The sequence below is a fragment of the Lissotriton helveticus genome, chromosome 3_2, assembly GCF_964261635.1.
Source record: "Lissotriton helveticus chromosome 3_2, aLisHel1.1, whole genome shotgun sequence".
In the NCBI taxonomy this organism is placed as follows: domain Eukaryota; kingdom Metazoa; phylum Chordata; class Amphibia; order Caudata; family Salamandridae; genus Lissotriton; species Lissotriton helveticus.
The window spans coordinates 48,273,466-48,287,997 of record NC_136062.1 but is presented as its reverse complement, the minus strand read 5'-3'; the positions used below and the strand labels follow the sequence as shown (position 1 = coordinate 48,287,997).

Genomic DNA, 14,532 nt, shown 5'->3' with positions numbered 1-14,532 from the left:
GGTCTCTAGGTGCTCATCTAATTAATTAGGTATTTATTAAGCGCTAACTAATCACCTCTAAGGGTCTCAAGGTGCTGGGGGCTATCATGGAGATTAAGAGCTATTGCCCAGAGTCATGTTGTGTTGAGCAGAGTTGCAACCGGGCATCAAACCGTAAGCCCCATACTCCGGAGTCAGCTGCTCTGGCCTCTGCGCCACAACTCCCTATCTAAGGGTTATGATAACCTGTTGCAACAGATAAGATGGAATGAAAAAATTAATTTCTTCCAAAAGCCTGTTTTAAACAAGGTTTTCAGTCTCTTCCGAAAGGGGAAGAGAGCAGTTTCCTCCTCAAACTTTCCAGTAATCCGATCCAGATCTGTGGTATCACCACTTTAAAAAGCTGAACTGCCTAAGGTAGTTTTATTAAAACGTGGGCAGGTCAGCAAGATCGCCTCAAGAGCAAAAAATGTGTCCGATCACATGGTGCCTCAGCCGATCCTCAATATAGGCTGGTACCGTTCCCTATAGCCTCTGGTGTGCAATGCACAGGCCTTTAAGTCTGGCCTCATGGTTAACTGGCAGCCTATACAATTACTACAACAGTGGCGTAGCATGCATGTAGCTTGAACAATAGTCTTGCAACATCATTCCAAACCACTGTTTCCCAACAACTTACTGAGTAAGCCAATGTCCATGGCATTGCTGCAGCCCAACCGTGACCTGATCAATGCAGCCACTGCTGTTCACATGGATATAAAAGAAAGAATCAGAACCAGTTTCCAGAGCTGCCCTAGGAGACCTGTGTAGCTACCAACAACTGTCACAACCTGCTTGATAGCTGGGCTTTTCACTACTGGCAAAGATTCAGGGACAGTCCTAACTTTGGGCCAAAAAAACCAGTCCATCCATGGATTTCCCTTCAAGATGATATCCTGAACCTTGGTCTTGTATGGATTCACTTGGAGTTCAGTCATCCAGTTCACAGTGAACCTAAGAATATTTGGAATGTCTGGCTGACTGACTGAGAGACTTATAAAGCGCTCTTATGCCGAGGCGTCTTGGCGCTGGGTGAATATGATGCAGACAACAACGGATATTAACCTCTTGTGTGCTGATGACGAGCTGAGCTCGTCATGCAGCGTGGTGGCCGTGTGCTGATGACGAGCTGAGCTCGTCATGGCCTCCACGGAATGCCCACGTGGGGATAATTACCCCGCTGTGCTGGGCGTTCCATTGAGTGGGCGCTGCATGACGAGCTGAGCTCATCAGCTGCGCCGCGCGCGGCCCCACGATTCTCTCTTCCCCCCCATGCAGCAGGGGAATTAGCCCCTCGGCGATGCGGTTAAGACCTTGAGAAGAGCAAAGTCTTTAGCATTTTTTTAAAAAAAAAAGGCCATATTGGATTCTAACCTAATTGTCACGGGGAGGGAGTTCGGTAAGAGAAACCCGTTCCTCCCCATCTAACTCCTTTTTGTTCTAGGGACTCAGACCAATCCTGTGTTGGGGCTGGTTTACCGTTTGAATGTTCCCAGCCCCTCCTCCATATATAGCCTTGTGCAATAGGTATAAGGCTTTAAAGTTCACTCTGATGGACTGGGAGCCAATGTAACTCCTTAATCACCGCTGATGTTGGGTAATATTTGGGTAGGCCAAGTAGAACCGAGCAGCTGCATTCTGGAGTGATTGAAATGTTTTGGTCTGTCTCTTGCCAACTCCTAAGTATAGGGCGTTACAATAATCGATTCTAGACAGAACCAGGGCTCCGACCACTGTTTTTCGAAGTGACAGAGGATTGAAGGGCAGAATTTTCCATAACATTTTTAAGGTGAGAAAGCATGATGAGGCTTTATTTATTTGTGATGCAAGTTTAAAGGTCCTTGTCAAACACAAATCCCAAGTTCCTAACCTTGGGCACAGGAACTGGACAGGTGCCTACTTCAGGAGGCCACCAGGCTTGGCTCCATACCGAGGGTAGTTGCCCAAACTCTAGGACCTCAGATTTTTCTGTGTTTATATTTAAGAAGTTTGAATTCATCCATGTCATTACATCTGTGAGGCAATTACGAAATCTCTCAGCTGTAAGCACCGCATTTTGTGTCACCGAGACCACTAGTTGAGTCTTCTGTGTACGTCACCAACATTATGCCGTGGTCTCTGATTACCTGAGCCAGAGGACTGACACATAGATTAAACCATGTTGGAGACACAGCCGAGCCCTGTGGGACTCCACATGGGAGATGGAAGATTCCCGATTGCAGGCCATTCCAGTGGATAAGTTGCTCTCGCGAGGTTAGAAATGATGCAAGTAGTTAGAGCCACCTCTTCAATACCTGCATCCCTTAATCGACGCAGCAAAATTGCATGATTTACCGTATCAAAGACTGCAGTCAGATCTAACAAGATGAGTGCAGCTCTGCCTCCCCCATCCATCACTTTGTGGATCTCCTCTGTGGACATGATTAAAGCTGATTCTGTGAAATGCCGCGAGCGAAAGTCCTGCTGTGCGGAGTCAATGTTATTGCTATCTAGGTATTCTGTCAGTTCTAGGTTCATGGCTTTCACTAAGATTTTTTATTGTAATGGGAGACAGGTGATTGGGCGGTAGTGTTTTGTCTCTGAGGGATCTAAGGAGGCCTTTTTTATGATGGGCCTAATGCGTGGAAAAAGGCATGCAACTCCCCAGAGATGATAGAATTTAATGAAGGGGTCAAGGTGGAACTTACTACTTCCGATACCAGATGTAATCTATAAGGGGGACATGGGTCCAGAGGTGAACCTGAATTAGTATTTAACAGGTTGGCAACTTTAGCCTTCAGTGTGGAAAAATTAGACCACCTTAGCAGAGGTGCCCGGTGATCCAAGGAATCTACACTGTTCATGTTTGGGACACAAGCAGCAGTGGCTAGCCCATCATATACCGCTTTAACTTTATTCTGAAAGAACACGGCCATCTGTTCCACAAAATTTTGGTCCGGCAGAAATGTTGTCACCCGAACATTTTGATAGCGTTGTCACTGTTTTAAACAGCTTCTTGGAGGAATTTTTTGCCTCCAGACTTTTTTCCGTAAAGTAGACCGATTTGGCAAGCTTTATGGCTGCCTTAGTCTTCTAAGGCGCAATTATAGTTTTTTTGTTTTTAATGATTGGCACTATAATGTGATCTCCAAACACGCTGCCTGCGTCTACAAGTTTTTTTAATTTGCCGTAGCTCAGTTGTAGACCAAGGTGAGCTAACACATTTATTGGAGTTGTTTAGTGGTTTCTTGGGCTAAGACATTTACTTCTGAACTAAGCCAGCTTTCAAAGTTTCTGACTGATGTATTGGGGTCAAGAGTCACCTCCGGGGATTATTCTCCAGTGCAGTTGCCAGATCACCCTTTTGGAAGGATTTCCAAGGGCGAGATTTAAATATGCCTGACCTTTCCCTACAACCCCTAATGGTTGGGGAATGCTTTATACAGAAATGTAATGCAGAGTGATCCGACCATGGTAGAGGTTGCACACTGGCCATCTTAAGATGTTCGTTGTTGGTAAAAATACCATCCAACGTATGGTCTGCTACAAGCTGACTCAAACCATAACTGAGATGTATTGGGGTTATTATTAGCCTCCAAGTGGAAGTTAAAATCCCCCAAAACAGTAAATGTTGGAGTGTCCAAGCAAGATTCCAGAAATGTCTGGAGCGAGCTAGAGAAAGGCAGTCTAGCCCATGGAGGTCGGTAGATTAGTAGCCCCTGAAAGTTTGAGGTTATTATCTAATGTCAAAGGACAGTGCCTCGGCCTGTAGCGAGGATTGTGGCAAAATCCGACCTGAGAAGCAAGATCGATAAATAGTAGCTATCCCTCCTCCTTTCGTTTCAGCCCTATTCATATGTGCAACTAAGTAACTGCTTCGTTCCAATCGGGTTCCGATGTCTCATTGGCCCAGGTTTCCGTGAGAAACCCAAGATCCGGGTTTGCTATTTGGATCAGGCATTCCACCTCATATATTTGTGTTTGCTTATGAATCTAGCATTTAGTAGAATACCTCTAATTGACTCTCCGTTGAGGCAGGGAATAGCTATTATCCAGGGAATGCTGTGAGGCTGCATCCAATACAGTATCCTGTCCTTGTGATCCCCTACTAGTACAAATATTGTTCATATTCCTGGCGGGCTTCTCTCTATTCCCTATCCCTCTGTGCAGACAGCTTTTAGCCGGTTTGTCAAGAATCCCCAAACCGCAGGCGTTGCACCTTCTTAGATTATAAATATCTCGATCTATCAATGGGGTGGGATTAGAACACTCACCAGTGTTGAGAGACCAGATCGTTCCGGGGATACATTTTGACAAAAGATGCAGGGGTTCTGGTGCTGGTCGCGCTCCGGGCGCCGACAGGCTTGCCTTTGGCACGCTGCAGTTGCGTCTGCTGCGCGGCCGAGCGCCCAGCTTGTTTATATTGAGGCCCTCGGTAGTGGAAGCGGGGTGGGTCACGACCGGACCGCAATTGCACCTGCATGGAACTCTCATTCCATAAGATCAGCTAAGTATCCTCTACATAGTTGAACAGTTGGTAGTCCAGCTGTGCTGATACTGCAATCAGAGGACCTAGATAAATGTTAAACAGAGGGGACAACGCAGATCTCGGAGTACCCCGCAATAGAATGACTTTTCTCTGGAAACGTAGCCACCCATCTGTATCTTCTGACTCATCCATGAACAGAGATCCACAAATGTGCCTACCCTGATCATGCCTGCCATCAGGCGATTCATAATCACTTGATGGTCTGCCATATCAAAGGCTGCATTAACTTCAGCAGAATCAACACAGAGAACTTGTTCTAATCAGCCGCCAATCTAAGTTTAAGCTCTCTGGTGTTTGGCGTTTCTCCTAAGACAAATACGTAGTGTTCCTCCCTTTGCTTCTTATTTTGAAAAGAGGTGTTGCGCAAGGTTTCCACCTTAGGACATGCAGCATATTCTGAGGAAAAATTAAGACTCTAGTTGGGTCTACTTTTTTTTTTTGTTTCAAACAAAGCTGTTTGAATGAATCGTTTTGTATAACATACTTTTATGGTACATTCTGCCGTTGTAGTTCTAGTGTGCTCGTTTTCAGTCAAGAGGCCGATTCTGCAGTGTAGTTGAAGGCTGTGCTCTGGCATCTTTGTAGAGCTGTGTCAGAAGCCTGACTTGGAGGTTTCCTGAAGTAGATTTTATACAGCTTTTCCAAACTGTCAAGTGAGATCCTGTTTGCTTTAAGGCACCAGGTAGAGATGTGCAGAGCATGATTTCTGCATTGAGAATATCCCATGGCCTGAGCTAGAGTATTCTGTTTTGTAGCAACTGTAATTAGAGTAAAAATCTTTAGCCTGGTATCGATGTTCCCCTGTCTGTTCTTAGAAAGGACAGCGTCAGGTCGGAGAGCTCAAGTAGGGAGAGGGTTAGGCCCTATATTTTATTATTATTTTTGTCTCTTCAAGGGTGGGATGGTTTTTTAAAGATTGGTGTCAGTTTTTGCGCCATGAAACTGAAAAAAGCTAGTCCTTCAGCTTTTGAGGTTTGATTCACTTTCCCATAATTGGACTGGGGTTCCCAGGTGATGCATTAAAATGCTACATGCAGTAGCTAATAATGGCATATTGTCGTCCAAAAACACATTGCGTGGTCTGTATGGTTACGACCAGATTCTGAAACTCCCTCTTCCCCGGACTCCACCAACGCCGCAGGTTTATTTCCGCTTATACTGTAGAGAATTGTTGGAGCACCTTCTTTGCAGTAGTTTCCTTAACTTTTATTACTTTCTGCAAACAAGATATATCCTGAATCTGGTCCCTCAACTGCAGCTGCTAAGGTTATAGTTATAGCCAAGGTTCTCGGCCATAAAAAGTAATGGTATTCCTCTGCCCTCATGGATCACACTTCCTCAAATCCTAACTTCTTTATATCTATGGTATTGGCACAGTTTATCGTGGTCCTACATGAAGAGGGAGGCTGTTCAATAAGTTGAAACTACTAAGTAGTTAAGGCTGGAACGCTGCAGACGAGTGGGATCCTAACTATCAGAAGATGGAGCCCTCACTCACCCAAATGGGGGGTTGGGCGTGGAGGGTTCAGTCTTGGAAAAGCTTTGTAAAAGTTGTAGTTTTGGCATGGTTCTTCATAGACCTTTCAGCAGTAGCAAAATTGAACAAGCAGGCAGCTGTACTGCCTGTTAGATAGTGAAAGGCTTTATGGCATTTTACATAAAACCGATCTATTACTAATCTTTTATCTATCAAATCTTTAGTAGCAGCTACTTTTCTAGAATTAATTCCTATTTATTTGTTGTGGTCCTGATTTTTGGTGTATTTTTCCTGGTCTGTCTCTTACACACTCTGAATTACAGGTTGGCTGATTGAAAGGTCGTAATATTTAAACAACCAGTTCACGGAAACAATTCCCAAACGACTTAAACAGGATAAGTGTTGCCAAAAAGCGGCACAGCGGGTGAAAAATAATTTGTTGGAATGCTTCCTACAGGAATTGCCAGTGGTTTAAAACTATTTGCAAGCATTCTTCCCATCACCTATAGTGCATTTAATAGAACGCCCTTCGTGGCAAAGGGTATGTTCAGAGGCATGCTTCTTGACTCGGTGATCCACTGGATCCAGGCTATACCTCCCTGACTAGGCCGGAACTTAGCAGGGTTTGCTTGTGTTCGGACCTGCCATTTCAGGATTACCTAGTCCCATGAGGATCCAGGTCAGTACTGATTTGCATAAGGTAGACTTCTGTCTAGAGCAGCACTGAGGGGGAAAAGCCATGGGGATTCAATGCTACCCAAGCTATTGCTAGTGGTTCAAACCAGTTGTTAACCTTTTGACTACTGCCGATACCCACTTAATCATTACCCAAGCATTTACGATGGTTTGAACTGCAAAGACAGTAATGGCAATGCACAAAGGCGTTTAAAAAAAAAAAAAATCCCAGACTAGTATACAAAATAAAAAATTTAATGGGAGGGGGGAGAGCTTGTCTAAATTTAATTGTGGCCAATAGTCCACACTACAGTTTGATGCACTTCTCCCACAAATCAGTCTGAGGATGCTTCATTTTTAGCTTCCAATTTTAATTGAATTCATATTTACATAAAATCTTGAAATTGTGCTTTATTTCTATACACTTAAAAAAAAAATCTGTTAATATTTAGTTTTCTAAGCAGTCACAGAACTCGCGAGTAGACTTTGTGGACCCAGAGGGCTCCCCGGAGGCTGAGGTTTTAAACCACTGGTTAAAACTATGTGCAAGCATTCCTCCATCGTTTTTGGTGTTTCCAAATCGCAGATATTTGCTTCATGCAAACTGAATTTTAGTTTTTGGAGATAATTTAATTGTCTCGGTAATCGAGGCCACTTGAATGTTCCTTGCTTTTTTAACCCCTTCATTGAAAGATTCAGATCTTTGCTTCAGTAGTTTGATGTGGTTATATATAGCTTGCAGCTACTAAATGCTTTAATACTTGTTGTCTGATTACTATTTTGCAGCTCCACGATCTGGTTTAGCTGCTAAACACTTCATTGATGTTGGAGGTAAAGTATTCATTTATTTTCTCTCGTTTGGTAAATATACTATTCAAAATAAGCAAATTAAAGTGTGCAACGCTGCTCTAACAGTCTTTTTCAATACTCCAACCCTCCCAAGCATCCCGCATATGCTGCATCCCTTCTTGAAACCATCCCCTGGACACTAGTCTTTGCATGCACTTCTATGGTTTGAGCCTACACTTTGACTTGCACAACCTTCTTTGCTCCTAAAAAATACCGTCCAACCTTCCTAATTTCACACTTTATTTAAAATTATTTTTAGCATACTTTTTTGGGGGCATAAGTTCAAAACTAAGGATCCATAAGCATGTTGTTGTGTGGCGAATTCTACTATGAACTAAGGATATAAAGATATGCAGTCCGAATGAGAAGACCTCTTGATGTGTTTTCTTTGCTAACGCTTCTAAAATTCCAGGCACTGCTTCTTTCAGTAAGTGTATTATGATCTTCCCTGCTGCAAAACAAAAAATAAAGCTCCAGTTTTCACTTTTGTCACGTAATCCAATGTAACAAAATAGTTGTAGAGTAATTTAATCTGGAAAGAGGGATGACGAGACGTGTATCCTGTCATGAATTGGGTTTGGAGCCTTCATATGCAGTCATTTTGGCTCTTCACAGGTATCTAATTTATAAAAGATCTACTTTCTCAAGAAATGGAATGCTTAAAAAAATCTACGTGTCCTGCTCTTTAGACATGTACTGTTAGTGAACGCGATGCTTTAAGGAGATGCTCATTGAGTGATTAACATCAGACTGTATATACAATTACAAATCCATTCTATTGGAAAATAGAATCTTAAAGTTCATGGATCCAAATGCAACTGGACCGCCAACCAGTTTTGCGGTAAGAACACTACTTTTTCAGGTCTCCATAGATGACAACGAGGGGGAGACTAACTCGCAACAACCAACACAAGCACAAGTCAAAATAAGTTTATATTTGGTTGAGACAACCTCGCACTGCTTCTGTTGTCAGATCTTGCATGCCCCCTCTCCCCTTTGGGGAAAAAACAACCGATCAATCCTAAGGAGATGTGATATGTAAAAGCTAATGGGGCTCTGGGGCCAGGGTAAATATGAAAATAATAACTGCACAAATGGAGAAACTTTGCACCATTGTAACAAAATAAATAATAAAGGACAATTGTATTTATCATTATCACTGCTTGTGTAACAGTAAGATGCACCTGCATAACATGCACCAAAATGAAACCTCCCCACAGCTTGGCCCCTGGTGAGGTGACAGGGTCCCATAAACAAAAATCGTTTGCCATGCCCTCGGCTCTGGCAGGAAGATGCCCAGAAAATGCTGCCTCTGCGTGGAGAGGCACATTCACAATCTGTGATAATTAGGCCAACCTTCAGAATTGATAATAGGCCAATAGCAGCCTGGGCCGGGAGGGGCTGCGGCAAGCCACTGATCCCATCAGGAGCACGAGCTAGTCCTGCAGTGAGTTACAGAACTCTTTGGCTGCGCGTAGGGGAGACGCTCGCTCCAATGTCTGAAATTATGGACAAAAGGTGACTGCGGGAGAATTCCTCACGGGCAACGGACAAGAGGCCCAATTAACAGGCAGTCCATGAAATTTGTGGACAGTTGTGTCACCCTAAGAGGTTGGTGAATAGCAAATTAGGTACCACAGCACGTGGAGGGCAAACAGTCTGGGATTCCCGTTAACATGCCTAACAAGGCAACATGCTGCAACTGTTCTATCCCACATCTCATCTGGTTAGGCCGTACTTGCGTCGCTGATTTGTTTCCCCAAACTCCCTACTTGGCCACCCTCTGTGTGCTTCATCTAAAGATGTGGACCAGTGTGCCAATTCGACCACAACCTATCCAATCTCCCACTTTGTCTGTGGCGGATTAGTGCTCTTGGAACACTTTCCATGAAGGGGAAAGGGAGAAATGTCCATTCCTGTGTGACCTACAAACGTCCAGTGTCTCTCATACCTTGTGTAGTTGTGCCATGACCTTTTGTAAGCTTTTCTGAAGTGTGATAATATTGGGAATTGAAGGGTCTGGTATCTTTGTGTTCTTAAGTTTCCCTTGCCCGGGTACCAAGGGAAGACCTTCCATTGTGTTTGCCTCAAGCTTGTTACTGAGGCAGCCCTGCTGGTAACGTCTATTGCAGGTGTGGGTCACTGCGGAGTAGTGATTTATGTTGAGATATGAACATGCACTAAGACTCGAGTGGTGTCAAAATACATGCACGAAGGTTAACAAATTGTTACGGAAAATGTTTTTATTAAAGTTTAAGTAATTGAACAAATTAAACTGCATTTTGGATTAATAAGGGAGTGAATGAACTCAAGAAGCCACCAGATTTGCTTATCTCTTTAAAAAAAAAAAAAAAAAATTATCCAAAGGCTGCCCACAACAATGCAAAATGTTTGTTTTTGTTTTTTCTTTTGGCAGCTGGTGTTATTGATGAAGATTACAGAGGGAATGTCGGAGTGGTGCTTTTTAACTTTGGAAATGAAGCCTTTGAAGGTATTTTCCTTTTTTAACTGTAGGTTAACCGCATGCGCGCTAGCGGTTTTCCCGCTGCGCGCTGCGTTTTTAAAAGCCGCGTTACATGACGAGCTCAGCTGGTCAGCGTGCGAGCGGCGTAACTCATGACGAGCTGAGCTTGTCATGAGCGCCGAAGTGGTTAACATTTCAAGGCTTTGTCTAGGTTCATATGTATTTTATTTTCATACGCCCCTCCATTACTTAACATTCTTAAAAATGGCATTTCAGTTTGAATGAATGGTCAGTGGTTGTATGCACTTCATCAACAGTCTGTTCAAATCATCACATTATACCTGTAACTCAAAATCCACAAGTAGCCCCGGTTTGTTCGCCTCTCTCTCCCTCGCGCTTTAGTGTTTGGTTCAGAGTGAAGCCTTCTTTGTTTCTAACAAGTAAGCCTATTACAGAGAAGAAAACAATAACTGAAGTAATTCTTGCTCTTTATACTAGCAAGTATGTGCACATTTGCAGTGTGTCTAAATAGCTGCCAGCTTATGGTCGTACCTGCCAGGAGAACCTAATTGAGAGATTCCTTCTTTAGACAGCAGTGACAATCCCCCAGCAAGAAACCCTCTACGGATTCATAATCTTAGGATATTCTATTTCTAACTGGTAAGACTTCAGATGCTTCTGAAAAGCCACTCTTGTTCTCGCACTTGTATCAATGTTCTAGTCTTGAAATCTAAGCTCAGAAAACGTTTGTCCACCCCTGCCCAGGAGTAAACTTTACCTCCCGCCTGTGTCAAGACTATAGATGGAAGGGCCTGATATGTTCTGGCTGCTGTAATTCATTATGTTTTAGAGGATGGTCACTGCACTCTTGACACCTGTTTATAGAGTATCAAAGCTTGGGGTCAGTTTGGAACTCTAAACCTTTTTTAGCTGGCTTCATGAGAGGCCTGAGAACTTTACATAGGTTGTAGATAATGATGGGCCTACAAGTGATCCAAAAAACTGTCCATCAGAAGAGACCCTTTTGACTGCTGTCTCCGAAGGTGCTTCATTAGAATTTCTAGGAGCTCTTTGATGAGTCACTTAACTCTTGCACCCTCAGTTTCTGCAGTCGACCAATGTTCCATCTGCCTTTGGGAGTTGCATCACCAGCTTCGTTGGTGCAGGAGAAGTATATGGCATCTAGTTAAACATCGGTGTTGCGTAATTCTGACTTTTATAGGCCCTCCTGATTCGTTTTAATATGCTACTTCATCACAAGACTTCTCCAAATGATCTGATCTTTGTATGGTCTTATGAGTAAAGCTAGCAAGGATCGTACTCTAAATGTTTGACTGCAGCAGTGCCTTCTACAGCCTTTGGATTTGCTAGGCGAAGCTTTGATTTTCAACCTCTAACTCGATCCAGGCAGCACTCTCCCCAACAGCTCGGCGTGCAAACTCTGCATCCAGAGCCCTCCTTCAGCCTCCTGGTTTTCGCCGGCAGCACCCTGCTCGCTTGCTGCTCCGGTATAATTTTGTGCCCACGTGACCTCCTGTGTTTTTTGAGTCACTTATTACTGCATTTCTGTAATTGATGCTTGTGTTGTATTTCAATTAGCCATAAGTTCTGCCTTTTTGCTGCCCCTCCTGCCCCCTCCCCTACTTAATGGCGTTCGTGCAGCGGAAGCGTGCCGAAGGCAGGCCTGTCTGCATTTTGGCCAGCACCAGGAACCCTGGTTCTCCTAGGCCCCTCTGTTACGATTCACCACTCCACGCACACAATCCTGGAAGACACACTGACTGCGCTAGATCCTCACCGAACACCACCCACTGACCGTTCTCGTGCAGACCCTGCCGTAGATCCTTCACCATCAACAAAGCCCCAACAACCGCAGAAATCCTGCCTGACGCATGCGCCGCCGAAACCCTGACCTGCATCCTCCTCAACGTGCGCTCCCTGCACTGACACGTAGATATCTGGGACCTGATCGCCACCCTCTTGCCCGACGTTGCCTTATTCACGGAAACCTGGACCAACGCCACCTCCAGCCTTGACATTGCCACTGCCATCCCAGACTGCTACCATCCCAGACTGCTATAAAATCAAGAGAAAGGACCGCCCAGGAGGAGGACTTGCCATGCACGCAAGACCCCTCTCGGACTCTCCACGTCCAGCATGAGTGACTTCCACTCCAACACAGAACACCTTCACTTCCAGATCCAGACCAGCTCCTGGACCACGCTACCCGGCATCCTCTACAGATCGCCGAAACCTCGCACCCAGTCCGCAACTACAATCTCAACGACCCCGACTGCACCACTCCTCGACAACCTCTGACTGAAGCAGCTTGTCAACACGCCCACTTACAGAGCTGGACACCTACGACCCCATCTTCGCAGGAGGGACATACATCCACTTCAGCCACACCACACAGCCTGTCTGGATGGACCCCCACTGCATCCATTTCACCTTCAACACCGCGCCCGCCCGAAGGAACTGGAGTACGGTCACTGAGGAACACCTCAACAGCACCCTCCTTCAAGACCAACTTGTTAAATTCCCTCATCAAGAAACCAACGGCCGACCCAACGGACCTTAAAAATTACCGACCCATCTCTCTCTCTCTCTCTCCTCCCCTTTGCGGCCAAAGTCACAGACTTTTAAACGCCCAGCTGACTTTTCTCATGGAAGAACTCCATCCTAGACCCCTCCCAGTCTGGATTCTGCAGCAACCACAGCACAGACTGCCGTGCGTGCCCCCATTGACTACATCCGCATACTACTGGATCAGGGACCCACTGCGGCCCTCATTCTTCTGGACCTCTCCACAGCCTTCGACACCGTCTCACACCGCACACTTGAAGCCAGCCTGCGCAAAGTGGGGATACAAGGAGCTGCCCTTGACTGGATCCAATCCATTCTCTCCGACAGAACCCAGAGGATCAGCCTCCCTCCCTTCCTCTCTGAACCCACCGATATCAACTGCGGAATACCCAAAGGATCCTCGCTCAGCCCCAAGCTCTTCAACACCTACATGGCCCCCCTCTCCGCCATCGGAAGACAGAATGGGCTCAGCATAGTATCCTATGCTGACGACACCCAGCTCATCCTCTCACTCAAAGAATCCCGTAGACACCAGACTTTGCTTTGTTGCAGAGGTGCTCCTCCTCGGACCCTGCACATCTGACTAGGACATTACCTGGTGGCCCTCGGGAACCCAACCCACCCCTACAGAACACGCACAAAACCTCTGCCATCCTTTCTATGAACTGCCAGATCAACGCCGTCGCTTCCACCAGTTTCAACTACCTGCCCATCCTCCAAAAGACCTTCAAATGGATTCTTTACCTCCTCCCCTCGGACTGCAGAAGGAACATCACCGACCGCTCATAACCAGCAGACTGGACTACAGCAATGCCCTACACACCAGAATCAACAGAACTCCTCTACACAAACTCCAAACCATCCAGAATGCCGCAGCCAGATTTGTTCTCGGGACACCCAGTCACGAACACATGACCCCACACCTACGAGACCTGCACTGGCTTCCTGTGGAAGAGTATCTCCTTCAAACTCTTCACCCTCACCTACAAATCCCTCTACAACACCAGACCCAAATACCTCAACGAGAGAGTATCTTTCCACGTACCCAAGAGGAATCTCTGCTCCACCGACCTCACCCTGGCAGAAGTCTCCCAAATCTGCAAAAACTGAGCAGGCAGCTACGATGTGGGAGAAGGCTCTCACAAGACCTGGAACGAGCTCCCGGTGAACATAGGACCCTCCCCGACCCTGCACATGTTCAGGAAGGCCCTCAAGACCTGTCTCTTTGACTGATCGGGAGCTGCTCCAGCCCCACCCCCACCCCCACGCCTTGAGACCCTCACAGGTGTGTAACACTCTTTATAAACCCCCTGATTTGATAACTCTGTACCAATGTAATAGAAATGGAACTCTTCAAACTGTAACTCCACATTACTGACAGTTGCCGGCTGTTTGTGGTAGGTAATCCATGTATCTGCACCTGGGAATAAAGCCTTGCATGCTCACCCTCTACTAGAAGTGGTAATTCAGCAGAAATTGGACCTCCTTTGGGTTGGGAGGGATGGAGTGAGACCAAGGTAATCAAGTAGGAAGTTCCCATGCTGTTTTGCTTTCAGATTATTCCACCTCTGTAATGTTGAGCTATTACCACTTACCCGCCTACTTACAGCAAGTCCCGCGTTGTCCCTGGAATATGCTTCAGCTCACGAACACTCCCTCACCAGTCACTTTTGTGCTATAAGTATGTGAACAAACTGAAGCTGGATCTCATTGTGCACTACTAGCCGAGTGCCCCTTTTATGCAAAACCATTTTTAATCGATTTCAAATATTCTTCCACCAAGACTTCAGAGTTTAACAAAATATGAATATATTCTTATTTTGACTTAAATCAAGAAACAAAATGTTACGAGGAAGAGAGATGGTTTTCGTCTTTAGTTACCTGAATATGTCCTGGTGAGTACTAGAAAACAAGTTGCAAACTGCACTGCGACCT

At 45.3% G+C, this 14,532-nt stretch overlaps 1 protein-coding gene across 1 annotated transcript in view; it reads left to right on the top strand.

Annotated features, from left to right (window-relative positions):
• The window catches only part of DUT (deoxyuridine triphosphatase), a 51,815-nt gene that overhangs the window by 14,638 nt on the left and 22,645 nt on the right, over window positions 1-14,532 (top strand). The window contains exons 3-4 of the mRNA XM_078684591.1: window positions 7,485-7,529; window positions 9,964-10,038. Coding sequence (XP_078540717.1) covers window positions 7,485-7,529; window positions 9,964-10,038 — 120 coding nt within the window. The remainder of the gene's footprint in view (window positions 1-7,484; window positions 7,530-9,963; window positions 10,039-14,532) is intronic.